Raw genomic sequence first — 23,641 nt, 5'->3', positions numbered from 1 at the left:
TTAGTGCCCAGGAGGACAGTGATAATGGTGCCCAGGAGGACAGTGATAATGGTGCCCAGGAGGACAGTGATAATAGTGCCCAGTAGGACAGTGCTAATAGTGCCCAGGAGGACAGTAATAATAGAGCCCAGGAGGACAGTGATATTAGTGCCCAGGAGGACAGTGCTAATAGTGCCCAGGAGGACAGTGCTAATAGTGCCCAGGAGGACAGTAATACTAGTGCCCAGGAGGACAGTGATACTAGTGCCCAGTAGGACAGTAATACTAGTGCCCAGGAGGACAGTGATATTAGTGCCCAGGAGGACAGTGATAATGGCGGCTGGGATGACAGTGATGGGGTGCCCTTTTTCTAGAGCTTGCCCATTGCCTGTGTATTTGAGAGGAGTCTAGTTAGGCTTCTTCTGTAGAACCTCGTGTTGGGGGCCCTTTTAGACTTTCCGATCTTTGTCCGTCTACGGCCGCAAATGAGTGCCAATCAGTGATCTGCAGTCATCTGCCTCTAGATGGCACAACTAAGAGAGCGGTCAGGCTGCACGAATGATCACTGTAACCAATAACCAGTAAACAATAACTCTAAGGTCAATTCAAAAGATGTGATCAGCCAAGGATAAGGGGTTGCACCGCTCCTAGACTGATCACTGTGACTTTTACATGAGCTGGATATTGGATGAAGGAGTGTTTCTAGCAACCATAATTGCCCTATAAAAATAGTGCCACCTAGAAGATATCAGGTAATAATAAGGTAATTATGTGTATTACTATAAAAGATGAAGATTATGGAGGATGATTGGTCTCCAAACAAGGAGATGTTAGCAGAATTACAATATGCATGGAAAGCCCAACAGATGGGATGGTGGTCATGGTCCATGCTGGTCCTGGTGACCTCTATTTGCATATCTGAGGGGAGGGGTCACAGGTAAGACCCTTATTGCAGAAGAATTAACAGTCCTGATGCTCAAAAGATTTTTGTAAGTTAAATATTTTTCCTTATGTGGAAGTCGGAAAATGAAGAACTTTCCAGATTTTTCATGTATTACAGAGCGATTGAATAAGCCAACTAGGGACATCTTGCTCCATAGAGATGAATGAGATCACCAGTATGAGACAGTCGGAAGGAGTCATAGCATATCCAGCAGTCTCATTCATCCCTGTGAAGATGGGGCCACTTTTATGTCAAGAACAGAAATTTGGGATCATTGTTGTCAGCAATAATGGGTTAATAGCGCCTAGGCCCTTCTCTGGACATCCTCTTTAAACTCAGTTTAGCTCATCTTGTCCTGGGAATACTGAGGTCTAGTGAGAAGAGATTAGCTGGAAGACAATGGATGAAAGCCCAACCCCAGTGTCTATCCCCAGCAGAAACTCCTTATGGATAGTCGCTGGAGACTCCTACGTCTGGACACAACACTGGCTTCTTCTGTTTAGCCATGTGATTTAGCATTTAACACTGAAATATGGTTTCTCCTTAAGGAATTTAAGGGGCAATCCACATTATATTTTCTTATAGGCCATAAAGACATATCAAAAATTGGCATCTTCCAAGACTGAAGAGGTCCATGGTGTTTTGTAAAGTGCTCGGCCAGCTGTGGACCAAGCTGGAGATCAGAGTAAGCCCACATCAGGGTGTCCGGACCTAAGTCCTGGGGACTGTGTGGAGTCACCTCCCAGATAACAACCTATAAAATGAAGACAATTCCTCCTGTCCAACCAATGGGCATTGCAGATGAATGTGGTCCAACAAGACGCTGGGCTTTTTCTTAAGGAGTTGGACAACGATCTCAGTCATCCTCATCATCCTCATCTTCATCCTTGCTTGGGGCACATCTTTGGAAACAGTGCACAGTGGTAGCCAGGAAGAAGCTGGAGAAAATGGCAGCAATAGACACAGCAACCCCAGAGAATATAATGATGAGGAAATCGGTCAGGGTTAGGGAGAACTTGCAGTCACTGAAGCTGATGGCCGACAGCTCGTGAAGGAAGACTCTGCGCTCCTCTAACGTGCACTGAATTTCTTGTACACCTAATGAGGGGGGAAAGGAGAGGAATCTGTTAGACATATACATACATAATCCTAAAAGGGATTGTCCAGCAACCTTTCCTGTATATGAGCTGTGTACAATGTGCCAAATAGAAGACCTGGGGGTTTACCTGAGGACAAATTGTCAAAGGGATTATGGATCAAATAGCCTCAAAAACTCGGTACGAACATATGAGCCACGCTGCTTCCAGGAAAACACAATTTTTAGGGGTTACTGGTCAAAAGATGTCAAAAGGTGGTCCCTGATCCCTGATATGTATCACCCCCAAGTCTCTAGGACTCCCCGCTATCTGACACTCCAGCCCTGGTGTATAATAATGATAACACGTCCGCTCACTATACAGTGTATAACAATAATAATAATAATAATAATAATAATAATAATAATAATAATATAATAATAATATGTCCGCTTACTATATAGTGTATAATAATAATAATAATAATAATAATAATAATAATAATAATAATAATAATAATAATATGTCCGCTCACTATATAGTGTATAACAATAATAATAATAATATGTCCGCTTACTATATAGTGTATAATAATAATAATAATAATAATAATAATAATAATAATATGTCCGCTCACTATATAGTGTATAATAATAATAATAATAATAATAATAATAATAATAATATGTCCGCTCACTATATAGTGTATAACAATAATAATAATAATATGTCCGCTTACTATATAGTGTATAATAATAATAATAATAATAATAATAATAATAATAATAATAATAATAATAATAATATGTCCGCTCACTATATAGTGTATAACAATAATAATAATAATAATAATAATAATAATAATATGTCCGCTCACTATACAGTGTATAACAATAATAATAATAATGTCCGCTCACTATACAGTGTATAACAATAATAATAATAATAATAATAATAATATGTCCGCTCACTATACAGTGTATAACAATAATAATAATAATAATAATAATAATAATATGTCCGCTCACTATACAGTGTATAATAATAATAATAATAATAATAATAATAATAATATGTCCGCTCACTATACAGTGTATAACAATAATAATAATAATAATAATAATAATATGTCCGCTCACTATACAGTGTATAATAATAATAATAATAATAATAATAATATGTCCGCTCACTATACAGTGTATAACAATAATAATAATAATAATAATAATAATAATATGTCCGCTCACTATACAGTGTATAACAATAATAATAATAATAATAATAATAATAATATGTCCGCTCACTATACAGTGTATAATAATAATAATAATAATAATAATAATATGTCCGCTCACTATATAGTGTATAATAATAATAATAATAATAATAATAATAATAATATGTCCGCTCACTATATAGTGTATAATAATAATAATAATAATAATAATAATAATAATAATAATAATATGTCCGCTCACTATATAGTGTATAATAATAATAATAATAATAATAATAATAATAAGTCTCCTCACTATACAGTGTATAACAATAATAATAATAATAATAATAATAATAATAATAATATGTCCGCTCACTATACAGTGTATAATAATAATAAAAATATGTCCGCTCACTATATAGTGTATAATAATAATAATAATAATATGTCTCCTCACTATACAGTGTATAACAATAATAATAATAATAATAATAATAATATGTCCGCTCACTATACAGTGTATAACAATAATAATAATAATAATAATATGTCTCCTCACTATACAGTGTATAACAATAATAATAATAATAATAATAATAATAATATGTCTCCTCACTATACAGTGTATAACAATAATAATAATAATAATAATAATATGTCTCCTCACTATACAGTGTATAACAATAATAATAATAATAATAATAATAATAATAATAATAATAATAATATGTCCGCTCACTATATAGTGTATAATAATAATAATAATAATAATAATAATAATAATAATAATAATAATATGTCTCCTCACTATACAGTGTATAACAATAATAATAATAATAATAATAATAATAATAATAATATGTCTCCTCACTATACAGTGTATAACAATAATAATAATAATAATAATATGTCTCCTCACTATACAGTGTATAACAATAATAATAATAATAATAATAATAATAATATGTCTCCTCACTATACAGTGTATAACAATAATAATAATAATAATAATAATAATATGTCTCCTCACTATACAGTGTATAACAATAATAATAATAATAATAATAATAATAATAATAATAATAATAATATGTCTCCTCACTATACAGTGTATAACAATAATAATAATAATAATAATAATAATAATAATATGTCCCCTCACTATACAGTGTGTAACAATAATAATAATAATAATAATAATAATAATATGTCCGCTCACTATACAGTGTATAACAATAATAATAATAATAATAATAATAATATGTCCGCTCACTATACAGTGTATAACAATAATAATAATAATAATAATAATAATATGTCCGCTCACTATACAGTGTATAACAATAATAATAATAATAATAATAATAATAATAATAATAATATGTCCGCTCACTATATAGTGTATAATAATATTATTATTATTATTATTATTATTATTATTATTATTATTATTGTTACACACTGTATAGTGAGGGGACATATTATTATTATTATTATTATTGTTATACACTGTATAGTGAGCGGACATAATAATAATAATAATAATAATAATAATAATAATAATATGTCCGCTCACTATACAGTGTATAACAATAATAATAATAATAATAATAATAATAATATGTCCGCTCACTATACAGTGTATAACAATAATAATAATAATAATAATAATAATATGTCCGCTCACTATACAGTGTATAACAATAATAATAATAATAATAATAATAATAATAATAATATGTCCGCTCACTATATAGTGTATAACAATAATAATAATAATAATAATATGTCCCCTCACTATACAGTGTGTAACAATAATAATAATAATAATAATAATAATAATAATAATAATAATAATAATATTATTATACACTATATAGTGAGCGGACATATTATTATTATTATTATTATTATTATTATTATTATTATTATTATTATTATTATTATTATTATTATTATTATTATTGTTACACACTGTATAGTGAGGGGACATATTATTAATAGGAGACATTATTATGTATAGTGAGCGGACATATTATTATTATTATTATTATTGTTATTATTATTATTATTGTTATACACTGTATAGTGAGCGGACATATTATTATTATTATTATTATTATTATTATTATTATTATTATTATTATACACTGTATAGTGAGCGGACATATTATTATTATTATTATTATTATTAATGTCTCCTCACTATACAGTGTATAATAATAATAATAATAATGTCCGCTCACTATACAGTGTATAACAATAATAATAATAATATGTCTCCTCACTATACAGTGTATAACAATAATAATAATAATGATAACACGTCCGCTCACTATACAGTGTATAACAAATATTATTATTATTATTGTTATACACTGTATAGTGAGGGGACATATTATTATTATTATTATTATTATTATTATTGTTATACACTGTATAGTGAGGGGACATATTATTATTATTATTATTATTATTATTATTATTGTTATACACTGTATAGTGAGGGGACATATTATTATTATTATTATTATTATTATTATTATTGTTACACACTGTATAGTGAGGGGACATATTATTAATAGGAGACATTATTATGTATAGTGAGCGGACATATTATTATTATTATTATTATTGTTATTATTATTATTATTGTTATACACTGTATAGTGAGCGGACATATTATTATTATTATTATTATTATTATTATACACTGTATAGTGAGCGGACATATTATTATTATTATTATTATTATTAATGTCTCCTCACTATACAGTGTATAATAATAATAATAATAATGTCCGCTCACTATACAGTGTATAATAATAATAATAATAATGTCCGCTCACTATACAGTGTATAACAATAATAATAATAATATGTCTCCTCACTATACAGTGTATAACAATAATAATAATAATGATAACACGTCCGCTCACTATACAGTGTATAACAAATATTATTATTATTAGTCTCCTCACTATACAGTGTATAATAATAATAATAATATGTCCGCTCACTATATAGTGTATAATAATAATAATAATAATAATATGTCCGCTCACTATATAGTGTATAATAATAATAATAATAATAATAATAATAATAATGTCCGCTCACTATACATAATAATGTCTCCTATTAATAATATGTCCCCTCACTATACAGTGTATAATAATAATAATAATAATAATAATATGTCCGCTCACTATATAGTGTATAATAATAATAATACTAATAATACTAATAATAATAATATGTCTCCTCACTATACAGTGTATAATAATAATAATAATAATAATAATATGTCTCCTCACTATACAGTGTATAATAATAATAATAATTATTATAATACTAATAATAATAATAATAATAATTTGTCTCCTCACTAAACAGTGTATAATAATAATAATAATAATAATAATAATAATAATAATATGTCCACTCACTATATAGTGTATAATAATAATAATAATAATAATAATAATAATAATATGTCCACTCACTATATAGTGTATAATAATAATAATACTACTACTACTAATAATAATAATAATATGTCTCCTCACTATACAGTGTATAACAATAATAATAATAATAATAACAATAATAATAATAATAATATGTCTCCTCACTATACAGTGTATAATAATAATAATAATAATAATAATAACAATAATAATAATAATAATAATATGTCCCCTCACTATACAGTGTATAATAAACCCTAACCTTTCACAGATTAAATGAGGGCTTCACCTTTACGCCATTTCTGTAAAATCACCCATGTTTATGAGACATACAACAGTAGGTGATTTTAGGTGGATTGGTCCTTTTTATAAAAGACGAGTATGCACACTGACACCCCAAATCTCTAAATACGGCCATACCCGTATTTAAGCCTATAACCACTCAACCACTAACCTATTAAGAGACTTCAAAAGCTGACATGATACTATGTAATGATATGACTTGCATAAATTAACGCTCAGGATCGTTCTTAAAATTTCTAAGTTCTCAGGCATGCGCGATAAACGTGGGCAGAAGCGTACGCTCTAAGTCCCCTCACATGCGCAGATGGTACCATGGAGGGAGCCGCTTTCTAAGTCTGTGAACCACTCGATAACTTCTAAGTGTCCTGACATGCGCCTACGCTGCTACCTAATGTCAAAATAACTAAGTGTCATGACATGCGCATATTAACATCTACAATCACTCCCAACAAACTAAGTCTTCAGACATGCGCGATAAGCCTACAGTGAAACGTAGGTTCTAAGTCCCGTTACATGCGTACACAACATCATCATGACTACGCATGCGCACAAATTGCCTGCGAACCTTTGAAATCTATACGCCAATAGGCGCCTGAATATACGCACCCGGAACGAGGCTGAAATCAAAACAGGTCGAGCCCCCAGTGTTTACATCACATGGCCCTATCAAATGAATGACCTTAAGGAACCGCGAAAAAAGGCTGTCAGTGATTGGCTAAGGACTTTATCTGACCAAGGGACCGGCGCTATAAAACTCAGGCAGCGCCGGCCCAATCTAGCCTGTACTTTGAAAAAGTCAGCGTCAGCTGACAAAACATGTCAGTATGGCTGGGCTCATTTTAGACTTTGTCTCTGTGATTGGTAGCTGCTTTGCAGAGAGTCATCTGTATTGGGGTGTTTTATGCTTATCCCCAAATACATAGTAAATTCGAAAATTTCTTTGACTCTCTGGGTGACTTGCACTACTAGTGCAAAAATCTCGCATTCGGGCTGTTGGGTGACGGTAGCCTTTGAAGTGCACACTGCACGGCACCGCATATGACAGACCCCTTGCGGAATAGGGCATCACGGGACAAATTTTAAATTCACTTATTATTGTATATAATCACGGGGAATACTGTTTTAGTATAAATTGAATAAAAGTGAAAAAAGGGAGAAGAAGCGGAAGAAGAATATGGATTAGAGATGAGAGAATACAATTCGATCGAGATGGTGTTCGATGGAATATTGCGGTATTCGAAAGATCCGAATTCAATCGAGTAGTGTGCCGAATACGCAGGAAACATTCGAAAGCCCTCCCATCGCACTTAGCGCTTTTTTTATCCAATCACCATGCAGGGAGGCCATGAGGGACCCTGGGAGTACGCACACAGCGCGTGCCTCAACTCTGCTATGTAGAGCGGGTATTGGTTCTGCTATACAGCTGCCTCAACTCTGCTACGTAGAATGGGTATCAGCTCTGCTACATGGCTGCCTCAACTCTAATACGTAGTGCGGGTATCAGCTCTGCTACAAGGTCGCCTTAGCTCTGCTATGTAGTGTGGGTATCGGCTCTGCTACATGGCCGCCTCAGCTTTGCTACGTAGTGCGGGTATCGGCTCTGCTAAAAGGCTGCCTCAGCTCTGCTACATAGTGCGGGTATAGGCTCTGCTACAAGACTGCCACAGCTCTGCTACGTAGTGCGGGTATTGGCTCTGCTACACGGCTGCCTCAACTCTGCTACGTAGTGCGGGTATCAGCTTTGCTACACAGCCGCCTCAGCTCTGCTATGTAGTGCGGATATTGGCTCTGCTACATCTGTTGAAACAGAAAGAAAAAACCTAAAGGACGTAAAGTAAATTGAGGAAAAAACTTTAAACAAAGAAAGGAACGTTACTTTGGTTTCACTGGCGAATCTGATTCTACAGATGACTCAACACAAGGAGCAACAGGAAGGAATCCAGCACCTTTTTTGGACAAAGGACTAATGAGAGATGCAGGAGGCGGACGCGCAGAGGAGGGCGCAAACACTGGAGGAAACGTAAGAGAGAACAACAACAACAACAGGGTGACTCGCACGACAGTGAAACGCAATCCACCGACATAGCCCAAGACTCCCTGGTGGTAAATATTTCTGATATTTCTCTAACCGATGAACAATTACATTTACTATCTAGAGGTTCATCATTTTGTCCCATCTATTCTATGGATTGGTGCAGATTGGACCTGGACTTACATAATTTTTTTCGTAGATTAAAATTGAAAGTGTTTTTTTCAGAACAGCCTAAAAGCAAACCTAAAGACAAACAGGACAATATGCTCTGTTTGAAGGATACAGGTCTGACTAATGTGAGCAACTTTTATCCACCTGTACATAATCATTGTGTGGAAGCATTTGTACAAATTGTGTTAAGGGAAGTGGAGTTATTGAGAGTGAACAAAGAGGTGTTGTTAATTCTAACCTCACTGGGCCAGAAAAGCAAGCTCTGGAGGAGCTGATGTCCGATGTGCGCATCACCATCAAGCCCGCCGACAAGGGCGGGGCCTTGGTGGTGATGTGCACTGATGCCTATAAACAGGAGGTATATAGACAAATTTATGATGTGGAGGTCTATACTAAACTATCGAATAACCCCATCTTTGAGTTCCAGAGGGAACTAGTGAAACTGGTGACTGATGCAATGACGATGGGGATTATTGATGAGCATCTACACGAGTATTTATTGATTGAGAACCCCACCACACCAGTTATATATATGCTCCCCAAAATCCATAAGCGGCTGGACGCCCCTCCAGGGCGTCCAATCGTTTCTGGAAGAGGTTCAGTTTGCTCTAATGTTGCTTTGTTGTAGAAACTGACTCTTATGTTAGGGATACAACTGATTTTTTAACCAAAATTTCTACCTTGCATGTTACAGGCCAATGCATATTAGCGTCTTTTGACGTAGTTTCACTCTACACGTCTATTTCACACGATCTGGTTTGAGTGCAGTTTGGAAGAAACTCACCAGAACACACGGGATTCCTCCTGACGCTGCTTGAATTCGTCTTACGTAAGAATTTTTTTTGCGTTTGGCGATGAATTTTTCTTGGAGCGTCGCGGGACCGCCATGGGGTCGAATGTGGCCCCAACGTATGCGAACATCTATATGGCGGTCCTGGAGGAGGAGTTCGTGTATGTGTCATCTTTCTGGAGTCATGTCCGTTGCTGGCTCCGGTATATAGATGATATTTTTCTTTTGTGGGAGGGGACAGAGGAGGAGCTATTTTGTTTCCGTGACTATTTGAACACTATACATGATGATTTGAAATTCACTCTAGTGTCCTCACAGGTGGAAATCCAATTCCTTGATACACGCATCTTTAAAATCGATGATAGACTGGAATCCGATCTGTATGTAAAGCCAACGGATAGGAATAACATTTTACATTTTCAGAGTAACCATCCAAAGAGAATGCTAGAGTCACTACCCTGGAGCCAAATGCTCAGAGTCAGACGAGTGGTTGGTCAAGAGGAGGTAGTGGATGACAGATTGAACTCTATGTGTGAGAAATTCATTGCCAGGGGATACCCTCCATAACTAGTCCAAAAACATAAGACTAGGGCTCTGGATATGCCAAGGACTGAACTATTTAAACCTAAATTGCGCACTATGGAAAAACGTATACCCTTTATTTCCACTTTTGGACCACTTAGTGGTAAAATAGCAAGCATTCTCAGAAAGAATTGGGGGATTATTGCTAAGGGATGCCCTAAGATATGAAAGAGAAAAACTCGTCTCCAGCTCTTCAGTAAAAAATCCAAAGTTTTATTTTAAGGCATCATAAAAAGTACAAGTATTTAAAAACACGCCGACGCGTTGCGAGGAATACACCTCTTAATCATGGCAAAGATAAACATAAACTGAGCTTGCAGGGTATAAATACATGCCCCTTGCAACTAACATGACGCCTCCTCCCGGAACTTCCCTCTAATACATACAACACCTGGGTGGCAAAAACACACACATACGAAAGAGTGGGAGGGGTAACGGGGAAGGGAGGGGAGGGAGAGGGGAGGAAAAGAGGAAGGGAGGAAGGAAGGAAAGGAGAAAAAAGGGCGGGGGGAAGGGAAGGGGAGGAGGGGGAGGAAAAAACATAACAAAATAATAATCATACTGTAAATAACATTATATAAACTAGTATACATAGAATAAATCATTTTTATAATTCAACCCATAAGGAAACCTAGTATTAAATTTGAGAATCCAAAAGGCTTCTCGCTTTCTCAAAATACCCTCCCTATCTCCTCCTCTCTTGGGGTAAAACACTCTTTCTATTGCACTTATCTGTAAAGTATCCAAGTTGCCCTCATGGCATTCTATAAAGTGCTTAGAAAAACCAGATATCGATCTCTGTGAGAAACCAGAACTTGCATTTTTGATGTCTCTGATATGTTCTCCAATACAAATTTTTAATTTTCTGATACTAGAGCCAATGTATTGAACGTTACATGCTGCACATTCAGCTATATATACTAGGTGAGTGGAATTGCAATTAATAGTAGACTTTATCATGTGGCTGTATCCCGTGCTGCATGCTGTGACTGTTGTTTGCTTTTTGACAAACGCACACATGCCGCATCGCGGCTGTGCACATTTGAAAAAACCTGTACATGAAAGCCAGGTGTTTGTCTTCCTTTCAGTGGAGCTAAGGACACTAGGAGATAGTAAGTTGCCTATGGTCTGTCCTCTACGGGCTACACACCTAATTCCAGGACTAAGTAACTGTTCACATTTGGAATCTTCATACAGCATAGGTAAATATTTTTGTACTATATTGCAAATGTTGTTGTATTGTGGGCTATACGTTGTGGAGAAAGTAAGAAAATGTTTATTCTCATTGTTATTTTTACTTTTACTTTCCCCATTCACCCTATCATTGTCCACGTTCCTATCTTGCAGGTGATGTAGCCTAGTATGTTTCTCCGCTATATTGCGGGCTCGTCTAATTACATGCCACTTGTAGCCTCTAGCTATCAGCCTTTTCTCTAGATCTAGTATAGCGTCCGTATAGTTGTCTGGTTCAGAGCAGTTGCGTCGTGCTCTGATAAACTCCCCAATAGGTAAATTTCGGGTAACATGTGAGGGGTGACTACTCTTGGCATGTAAAAGACCATTTCCCAAACTGGGTTTTCGATAGAGGCTAGTGTGAATTCTCCCTTCCGAAAAGCTTAAAGTAATATCTAAAAAAGAAATAGACTCCAACTTAAATTCATATGTGAATTTTAAATTGAGTGTTGGAATTTAGATATCGTAGAAAATCCTGTGCCTGTAACTCTGTGCCCAGCCACACCAGGAGGAGGTCGTCAATATACCTCCCGTACCATCCAATGACTCCAAGGTAGGGGTTATGGGTGCTATATAGGACGACCTCCTCCCAGTATGCCATGTAGATGTTGGCTAATGACGGGGAGAAACTAGCCCCCATCGGACAACCCACCAACTGTAAATAAAAAGTGTCTGAAAATTGAAAGAAATTATTTGACAGTAAAAAATTCGTTACTTCCAGAATATAATCTTGTAAACTTAAATCATAATTGCTATATTTCCGGAGATGGAATTTTAACGCATGTATGGCCCGATCATGTGGTATGCTGGGGTACAAGGCCGCCACATCACATGACAGCCATGCTCCCCCAGCAAAACACGGAAGTTTTTGGATATTGTTTAATAAACTTTTGCTATCTCTGATATAACCTGTTGTTCTTTTTGCTAAAGGTTGCAAAAGGTTATCAAGCCATATACAAAGGCGTTCTTGTAGGGAACTTATCCCCGAAACTATTGGGCGTAAAGGGGGCGGAAAAATGTTTTTATGTACCTTAGGCAAAGCATGAAACACCGGGACAGCCCTAAGATAGAGGAGTTTAAGAATCCCCCTATGATGTCATATAAACGTACACGTAACATCAAAGACATGGTGGTGAAATCAGATGTTGGCATGTCTAGAGGTCTTAGACAAACCACACTTCAGACCAGTAAAATGGGATGTTTCCCATGTTTGAGTTGTTCTTGTTGCAGTAATATGCTGAAAGGTGATACATTTAGTCACCCCCACACAGGACAGAAATTCACAATTAAACAAAGATTTAGTTGTAGATCTGACTATGTTGTGTATATCATCTCCTGTCCTTGTGGTTTATACTATGTGGGGGAGACCACTAATGAAATCAGGGTGAGGATCCAGAAACATAAAAGCACGATTTTCTTGAAGCGAGACATACCATCAGTCAGCTACAGCTCCGTGTAATAGATCATGTTGCACCGCTAGTGAGAGGTGGTGATAGGAAGCTAAAGTTAAAAAAGCTGGAGTTAAAGTGGATTTTTTTGCTGGGCACTTTGGCCCCAAAGGGATTGAACTTGGAATATAAGGTGTTGCCTGGTATGTGATGCATCAAGTCCGTATTATGGGATTGTTTATACGGTTTTTACATGTTTTTAATGATGTTTTATTTGTTATTTACAGATTGGACACCCTACCGACTTGAGATGTACTATGAGGAGGAGTTTATTACTACAGAAGAGGTCAGCAATACCCCTATATTCTGTTGGAGAATTTTGATAGGATGCCAAGGATTTGGGTGAAGCAATCACCTACAAAGTTGATACAAGTTTATATCCGGAGTATTACTGTCTTTGCAGATTGCTGCTATGTTATACCATCATATCTGCATAGTGGATTGATTGCGCGATGTCAATCTGCTTCTGCATGAGTTATGGACACGGACGGAAATTCCACATGAAAAGTTCTGTTCCAGCCAAATCAGAGGTGAACTCGCACGCGGATTGGGGCCTTATTCGACTACTGGAGTGGACTCTAAACCTTGTGGAATGGGATCCGAGGCTACCGGCGAGTAGCGGACACGCATAGGAGACTATGTGTGAACGGCGCGGTGATGCCACGGGAACCATGGTGAGAGAATACTCCCTAGGACGTCTGAGTAGCTAATGGACATTATAACCCTAACAGTGCGACCCTGAGATAAGAGACATTACCATCTATACTAGTGTTTGTCCGTGTTCATAAACTCCGTAGATACTGTGGATGACAGCGTGCTGCACGACGACAATACCTACCAAGCTTCCATTTCAGCCTGAACTCCAATAAAGAACTTTGCTTCAGATGATGATTAAAGAAGTACTGGTTGGCATCTAATGTAAGCTGGGACGCGCTTTACCGATTATGGACTTCCTATGGGCTTTGCTGATATCTATGTAGTATAGCGTCTGTGGTCGCTATGACAGCGGTCAGCTGACCGCTCGAGGTAACGCCCACGACACTGTGATTGGCTGGTGATAGCGCATGCGCTTTAGATGTGGCAAGACTCCGGCATCTGCGCAATGCGCGCTCCTTCCTCGCTCTATTTGGAGATCGCAGCTGCGGGGAGGTGGGTCTCTCTAAGTATGTTTTTAACCTATGAAACACCTTTTGTGAGTTCTAATAAAGTTTATGTATATAGTGATTGTGTCACAGGGGTGGTATGGGTTAAATGTTTTTAATTGTACTGATTGGATTACACCAGCGATTGGCTGGAAGTGCTTTATATACCATGTTATGTTTCTAATCCTGTATACTTGAAAAAGACCATTGCGGTTGAAAAGTTGTATTGGTGCCATGCTGGAATAAACAACCACTGTTTTACCTTATCCGCCTTGTGAGATGCTCTTACCTTTGCTGGTATGGTAACAGTGTGACGGTATGGTGATAATAATGTAACAGTGTGACGGTACGGTGATAATAATGTAACAGTGTGACGGTACGGTGATAATATGGTAACAGTGTGACGGTACGGTGATAATATGGTAACAGTATGACAGTATGGTGATAATATGGTAACAGTGTGACGGTACGGTGATAATATGGTAACAGTATGACAGTATGGTGATAATATGGTAACAGTGTGACAGTACGGTGATAATATGGTAACAGTGTGACAGTACGGTGATAATATGGTAACAGTGTGACGGTACGGTGATAATATGGTAACAGTGTGACCAGGGGCGTAACTAGAACTAGCTGGGCCCCATAGCAAACTTTTGATTGGGCCCCCCCCCCCCCCAACAACTGACCACTAAGCTGTGAAGAGAGAGCAATATGTATATATAGTATTAGGAAAAGCATTATAGCACCATGACCACTGCCATTACCACTATATTGTTACCAACCAAATCCAGTATGTTAGGATGAATAATACAAACAGTACCAGTTTACATGGGACAAATATTACCTCCTCTCACTGACTAAAACCCCCACATACTAAATAACGCTACCACTGCTACGGAATAAAATCCACAGTCCAATATCACCATTGGCCATACAGTGGCATGTATAGGCTCCACACAGGCTTTACCCACCAGAAGTGATTACAGTGCAGTTACAGGCATCTTCTCCAATCGGAGTTGCTGACTTTTCCCCTTCTTCTCCATCCAGCCTGGGCCACCATAAGGACTCCTCTCAGTAGGATCTGCCAGACAGTTTAGGTTCCTCACTCATTCCCCAATATCCTACGCATCTATTTGCTCCATCTGTTCCCTCATATAGTGGTCCCCTCTGTATTCATATAGTAGTTAGACAACTGTGTCCCTCATTAAGTAGTTAGCCCCTTCTCTGCCCCCCCCCCCCATGTAGTACCGTATTTTTCGCTTTATAGGACGCGCCTTTTGATCAGACGCGCCCCTGATTTTAGGGGGGAAAATAGAAAAAAAATATTTTGCTCATTGTCACAGTATGGAGATAGCAGCAGTGTGATTGGTGCCAATCCCCCCATATAGTGCCCCACATAGTAGCCAATGCCCCCATATAGTGCCCCACATAGTAGCCAATGCCCCCATATAGTGCCCACATAGTAGCCAATGCCCCCATATAGTGCCCACATAGTAGCCAATCCCCCCATATAGTGCCCCACATAGTAGCCAATGCCCCCATATAGTGCCCACATAGTAGCCAATGCCCCCATATAGTGCCTCACATAGTAGCCAATGCCCCCATATAGTGCCCCACATAGTAGCCAATGCCCCCATATAGTGCCCACATAGTAGCCAATGCCCCCATATAGTGCCCCCCATAGTAGCCAATGCCCCCACATAGTAGCCAATCCCCCCATATAGTGCCCCACATAGTAGCCAATGCCCCCATATAGTGCCCACATAGTAGCCAATGCCCCCATATAGTGCCTCACATAGTAGCCAATGCCCCCATATAGTGCCCCACATAGTAGCCAATGCCCCCATATAGTGCCCACATAGTAGCCAATGCCCCCATATAGTGCCCCCCATAGTAGCCAATGCCCCCATATAGTAGCCAATGCCCCCATATAGTGCCCCCCATAGTAGCCAATGCCCTCATATAGTAGCCAATGCCCCCACATAGTGCCCCCCATAGTAGCCAATGCCCCCATATAGTAGCCAATGCCCCCACATAGCCAATGCCCCCATATAGTGCCCACATAGTAGCCAATGCCCCCATATAGTGCCCCACATAGTAGCCAATGCCCCCATATAGTGCCCCCCATAGTAGCCAATGCCCCACATAGTAGCCAATGCCCCCATATAGTAGCCAATGCCCCCATATAGTGCCCCCCATAGTAGCCAATGCCCTCATATAGTAGCCAATGCCCCCACATAGTGCCCCCCATAGTAGCCAATGCCCCCATATAGTAGCCAATGCCCCCACATAGCCAATGCCCCCATATAGTGCCCCCCATAGTAGCCAATGCCCCCATATAGTATCCAATGCCCCCACATAGAAGCCAATGCCCCCATATAGTGCCCCTCATAGTAGCCAATGCCCCCATATAATAGCCAATGCCCCCATACAGTGCCCCAATTGTAGCCAATGCCCCATACAGTGCCCCGATAGTAGCCAATCCCCCCTGCGACCAGAAAAACAACAAACAGGTTACTCACCTGTCCGCCGGCCCCAGCAGCTCCTCTCCCGACACTCCGGTCTCCCGTCATCCTCCGGGCACAGGCAGCGGGGGACAGAGAGACTGCCGCTGCAGAACACTTCCGGGACACAGGCAGCGTCTCTGTACCCCACTGCCTGTGCCGGAGGATGACGGGAGACCGGAGTGTCGGGAGAGGAGCTGCTGGGGCCGGCGGACAGGTGAGTAGGACAGCGATCCCCTCCGCACGCCCAGCCCGCCCCCTCCATCGCCGCTTAGCCGATCAGGAGCCCAGGAAAGTGCTGCTCATTGCACTTTTCCGGGCTTCTGATCGGCTCAGCTGAGCAGCGATAGAAGGGGCGGGCGGAGGGGATGGCTCAGGGCCGCTCACTATGCATATGCTTAGTGAGCGGCAATACAGGGGGCGGGGGCATACTTTAACGCAGGGGCCCGGGCCCCCTAAGCCCCCGGGCCCCATAGCGACGGCGTACCCTGCCCCCATGGTAGCTACGCCAGTGAGTGTGACGGTATGGTGATAATAATGTAACAGTATGACAGTATGGGGATAATATGGTAACAGTGTGACAGTACGGTGATAATATGGTAACAGTGTGACGGTACGGTGATAATATGGTAACAGTGTGACAGTACGGTGATAATATGGTAACAGTGTGACAGTACGGTGATAATATGGTAACAGTGTGACGGTATGGTGATAATATGGTAACAGTGTGACAGTATGGTGATAATATGGTAACAGTGTGACGGTATGGTGATAATATGGTAACAGTGTGACGGTACGGTGATAATATGGTAACAGTGTGACAGTACGGTGATAATATGGTAACAGTGTGACGGTATGGTGATAATATGGTAACAGTGTGACGGTATGGTGATAATATGGTAACAGTGTGACGGTATGGTGATAATATGGTAACAGTGTGACGGTACGGTGATAATATGGTAACAGTGTGACAGTATGGTGATAATATGGTAACAGTGTGACAGTATGGTGATAATATGGTAACAGTGTGACGGTATGGTGATAATATGGTAACAGTGTGACGGTATGGTGATAATATGGTAACAGTGTGACGGTACGGTGATAATATGGTAACAGTGTGAGGGTATGGTGATAATATGGTAACAGTGTGATGGTATGGTGATAATATGGTAACAGTGTGACAGTACGGTGATAATATGGTAACAGTGTGACAATACGGTGATAATATGGTAACAGTGTGATGGTATGGTGATAATATGGTAACAGTGTGACAGTACGGTGATAATATGGTAACAGTGTGACGGTACGGTGATAATATGGTAACAGTGTGACAGTACGGTGATAATATGGTAACAGTGTGAGGGTATGGTGATAATATGGTAACAGTGTGATGGTATGGTGATAATATGGTAACAGTGTGACGGTACGGTGATAATATGGTAACAGTGTGACGGTACGGTGATAATAATGTAACAGTGTGACGGTACGGTGATAATATGGTAACAGTGTGACGGTATGGTTATAATATGGTAACAGTGTGACAGTACGGTGATAATATGGTAACAGTGTGACAGTACGGTGATAATATGGTAACAGTGTGAGGGTATGGTGATAATATGGTAACAGTGTGATGGTATGGTGATAATATGGTAACAGTGTGACGGTACGGTGATAATATGGTAACAGTGTGACGGTACGGTGATAATAATGTAACAGTGTGACGGTACGGTGATAATATGGTAACAGTGTGACGGTATGGTTATAATATGGTAACAGTGTGACGGTACGGTGATAATAATGTAACAGTGTGACGGTATGGTGATAATATGGTAACAGTGTGACAGTATGGTTATAATATGGTAACAGTGTGACAGTATGGTGATAATAATGTAACAGTGTGACGGTATGGTGATAATATGGTAACAGTGTGACAGTATGGTTATAATATGGTAGGGGGAGATGTTTTTGTTCTATCCCCTATTAGTGATATTCTGGGGTCACTTCCCTACACTGAGCCCCCACAGATCTATGTATTCTTATATGCCACAAAGCATCCAGTGTATAATGCACCTAGGACCCAACTACAACAGCTGCAGGCACTACAACTCCCAGCATTTACTGACAGTCTACAGCCCTCAGGATATGCTGGGAGTTGTAGTACAGTAGTACAATCCTCTGATAGCTGCCGCTGTACACAGATGTATTGCTGGACGTACCGGGCTGATGGTTGTCACCCACAGATTGCAGCCACCAGGAGACTCTGCACTCAGTCATTTATTATAGGGTTGTCCTTTCAGAGACTACAACTCCCAGCATACCCTGAGAGCTTTATAAATGTAGGGGATTCTGAGATTTGTCACAGATACAGATGAATCCAGGAGAGGAGCGGGTCAGCATGTCGTGTCTCACTGGTTCTATGTTGGTTGCCCCAAGGATCATTTCCTCTGGTGGGCCCTAGGTGCCCCAGTCCGACACTGCTTATACATGACGGGGCACATTTACCATCAGGGCTCTGGGGAATCTGGTGTCCACCATGGCAAGTACTCTACTGTATACCTCAGGTATTGCTCTATGCTGTGCTCTGCACCTATACATGACGGGGCACATTTACCATCAGGGCTCTGGGGAATCTGGTGTCCACCATGGCAAGTACTCTACTGTATACCTCAGGTATTGCTCTATGCTGTGCTCTGCACCTATACATGACGGGGCACATCTACCATCAGGGCTCTAGAGAATTTGGCAGCCATTCTTGTAGGAGCTGACATGGCAGTCCTATAACTTATCACCCAGCTTTTCTTGGAACAGATAGGACTAAGGAGCAGACAGAGGGCAGGACCCCGGGACATATACTGTACAGGGAAGGAGACACCGCTCACCATGACTGCCGCATTCTCTTCTTCCTCAGATTTCTACTTATAATTGTAAAGGGGAATGTGAGAAATGCGTCTGCTCACGACCTGCAGCCACATTATGCCGCGCTCCCCCGGGACAGGTCACTGCTATAAATGGATCCGCCTTACAGCTCCTCCGATTGCCCTTTTCTTAGAAAGACCAGATCAGACGTCACCAGCACCAAGAGCCACAACGCGGCCACTAAAGTCTATGTGTAGATCATATTACATACAAGATAATAAAAACCTAAGGAAATTGTGGTAAAGGATGTAAAAGAGCAGTAGCCACTTGATATCACACAGCCCAAACCGAAGAGCAGGCCCAGCTACAGACCCCCACTGTATCCAGGCCCATCATACCCTGCACCCACCCATCATACCCTGCACCCACCCATCATACCCTGCACCCACCCATCATACCCTGCACCCACCCATCATACCCTGCATCCAGACCCATCATACCCTGCACCCACCCATCATACCCTGCACCCACCCATCATACCCTGCATCCAGACCCATCATACCCTGCATCCAGACCCATCATACCCTGCACCCACCCATCATACCCTGCACCCACCCATCATACCCTGCATCCAGACCCATCATACCCTGCATCCAGACCCATCATACCCTGCACCCACCCATCATACCCTGCACCCACCCATCATACCCTGCACCCACCCATCATACCCTGCATCCAGACCCATCATACCCTGCATCCAGACCCATCATACCCTGCACCCACCCATCATACCCTGCACCCACCCATCATACCCTGCATCCAGACCCATCATACCCTGCACCCACCCATCATACCCTGCACCCACCCATCATACCCTGCATCCACCCATCATACCCTGCATCCACCCATCATACCCTGCATCCACCCATCATACCCTGCATCCAGACCCATCATACCCTACATCCACCCATCATACCCTGCATCCAGACCCATCATACCCTTCATCCAGACCCATCATACCCTGCACCCACCCATCATACCCTGCATCCAGACCCATCATACCCTACATCCACCCATCATACCCTGCATCTAGACCCATCATACCCTGCATCCAGACCCATCATACCCTGCATCCAGACCCATCATACCCTGCATCCAGACCCATCATACCCTTCATCCAGACCCATCATACCCTGCACCCACCCATCATACCCTGCATCCAGACCCATCATACCCTACATCCACCCATCATACCCTGCATCTAGACCCATCATACCCTGCATCCAGACCCATCATACCCTTCATCCAGACCCATCATACCCTGCACCCACCCATCATACCCTGCATCCAGACCCATCATACCCTACATCCACCCATCATACCCTGCATCTAGACCCATCATACCCTGCATCCAGACCCATCATACCCTGCATCCAGACCCATCATACCCTGCATCCAGACCCATCATACCCTGCATCCAGACCCATCATACCCTTCATCCAGACCCATCATACCCTGCACCCACCCATCATACCCTGCATCCAGACCCATCATACCCTACATCCACCCATCATACCCTGCATCCAGACCCATCATACCCTGCATCCAGACCCATCATACCCTTCATCCAGACCCATCATACCCTGCATCCAGACCCATCATACCCTACATCCACCCATCATACCCTGCATCCAGACCCATCATACCCTTCATCCAGACCCATCATACCCTGCACCCACCCATCATACCCTGCATCCAGACCCATCATACCCTACATCCACCCATCATACCCTGCATCCAGACCCATCATACCCTGCATCCAGACCCATCATACCCTGCATCCAGACCCATCATACCCTGTATCTAGACCAGGCATGTCCAAACTTTTTTCGAAGAGTGACAAATTTGATGAAGTGAACATGTGCGAGGGCCGACCATTTTACATGCTACATGCTATATGCTTTATAACACAGGCAGATAATAGCAAGCTGGATACCTGGGGGGCCGTAAAAGTTTGGAACGCGGGCCGCAAATGGCCCTCCGGCCGGACTTTGGACATGCCTGATCTAGACCCATCATACCCTGCATCCAGACCCATCATACCCTGCATCCACCCATTATACTCTGCATCCAGACCCATGATGGCACGCCTGCTTTTATTTTATAAGGCTGGTTGTACCCTTTTCCCCTGTGGTCAGTGTCCCGCCGGATTGCTACTGGGTCCCTTGGGGTGATATCACGGATGGCCAGAGCGGTGTAGTGATAGGACCCGCCAAGTGTCCCAAGGTTGCGGTGTGTGCTGGTGGTTTTGCAAATAATCGCAGAGTTTTCGGATGTAGTTGATCCGGTTTACTATTTATAAATGTGCAGCAGATAATACAGGTTTAACAGTATAAGGTTCCATTAGTTAAAATATCTGAGACACTTAAAGTTCTCAATAAACACTTGACAATAAAACGACCAGATCTGTAGTATAAGTGCAGTGTAGGATATAGTCGTGTTGGTTGAGTTGTGCTGAGGGATACAAGAAAAAGAGTAGCAGAGAGGAGGTTGCAGTGAGAGTCTCAACACATTTACCGTGTTCTGCTGGGATGTTGGAGGAGGAAGAAGGAGAAGTAGGAGGAGGAGGAGGAGGAGAAGGGGGAGGAGGAGACCTGTGCCCATGTATTGACCTTGAGTTTTAGTCTTCACACCACCTTATGCCCACTAGACTCGGTCGAACCTTCCTAATGGGTGACACAGGCCCCAGAACTTGTTACCTGGGATGAGCGGATTGCTGAGGGGTCCCTGCTGACAGAAAGACAGCGTTCCTAGGCTTACTGCAACTTTGCTCTGTCCAGATCAGTTCCTGGCTCTTTGGCTCTAGTGGATACTGTCCTGCTCTGTTACGTCTCCTTGAGATTGTCTCTGGCTGGTTCTCTCCTAAGAGGCTTTAACACTGCATAGTGCTTTGTATAGTTGCTTGAGAGAAAGGAGTTAACTTCATGTGCCTGAATCTAAGCCTAGACTGCACATGTCTGGATACTTGTTCTCATGTCCCTGACAGGGGACCTGGTAGGAGCCAGGGCCCAGCTTGACTGTAGCAGAGACTGTCCTGTCTTGTGTCCTCTCTGCACAGGAACCTGACTAGGACTGAGCTACACTTCCTCTTTCCCATGGAACTGTTTCCTTCCTAGCGTGTATGGTGCGCTGTAAGTGGGTGAAGAGTGCAACAGAAGAAAAAAGAGAGGAGATGACAGGAAAGAAGAGAACAGAACTCCTATTAGTCTACAGATTCAGGTGACACATAAAACCAATAACCATTTACACTCCTTCAGCTGTGCAGCTTCCAAATACACATATACAAAACATAGCGACATCTAGTGGCAAACTTTTTATACCACATCAGTACAATAAGTACAGACTTTTGCAAAGGGTGTATATATACGCAACACCCCTAGTAGGACACCACACCTTCATACCTTGGGTTTATACCCATCATGCCTTGCATCCAGACCCATCATACCCTGCATCCAGACTAGTGATGAGCGAGTACTAAAATGCTTGTGTGCTTGTTACTCGAGATGAATATTTTCCGATACTTGGGTGCTCGTTTCGAGTAAAAAAAACCATTGAAGTCAATGGGAAACTCAGGCATTTTTGGAGGAGACCCAAACTCGGCCCAGGGAAGGTTGTGTGAAAACCTGTCAACACCACAGAAATGGGCAGGAAAAAGCAGGGGCCGAATGCATGGATGCCTCTGAGGCTGCCTAATTGCACCATTACGCCAAATTCTGGGCAACAGCCTGGCAGTAAGAACACAGAGAACCATTAAAATAGAGGTAGCTTATGAACCACCCCAAAATTTAGCCTGACACAGCATGGAAGTGAGAACACAGGGAACCATTAAA

At 40.7% G+C, this 23,641-nt stretch overlaps 1 protein-coding gene across 1 annotated transcript in view; it reads right to left on the bottom strand.

Moving 5' to 3' along the window:
- Positions 1 to 1,046: 1,046 nt before the first annotated feature.
- Positions 1,047 to 23,641, bottom strand: part of LRRC38 (leucine rich repeat containing 38) — a 76,251-nt gene continuing 53,656 nt past the window's right edge. Inside the window, exon 2 of the mRNA XM_069947626.1 lies at positions 1,047 to 2,020. Coding sequence (XP_069803727.1) covers positions 1,779 to 2,020 — 242 coding nt within the window. The 3' untranslated portion in view covers positions 1,047 to 1,778. The remainder of the gene's footprint in view (positions 2,021 to 23,641) is intronic.

Source organism: Dendropsophus ebraccatus, chromosome 12 (assembly GCF_027789765.1).
Source record: "Dendropsophus ebraccatus isolate aDenEbr1 chromosome 12, aDenEbr1.pat, whole genome shotgun sequence".
Classification (NCBI taxonomy): Eukaryota; Metazoa; Chordata; class Amphibia; order Anura; family Hylidae; genus Dendropsophus; species Dendropsophus ebraccatus.
Note: the sequence above shows the minus strand (reverse complement) of the source record. Positions and strands in the feature narration are given on the sequence as shown.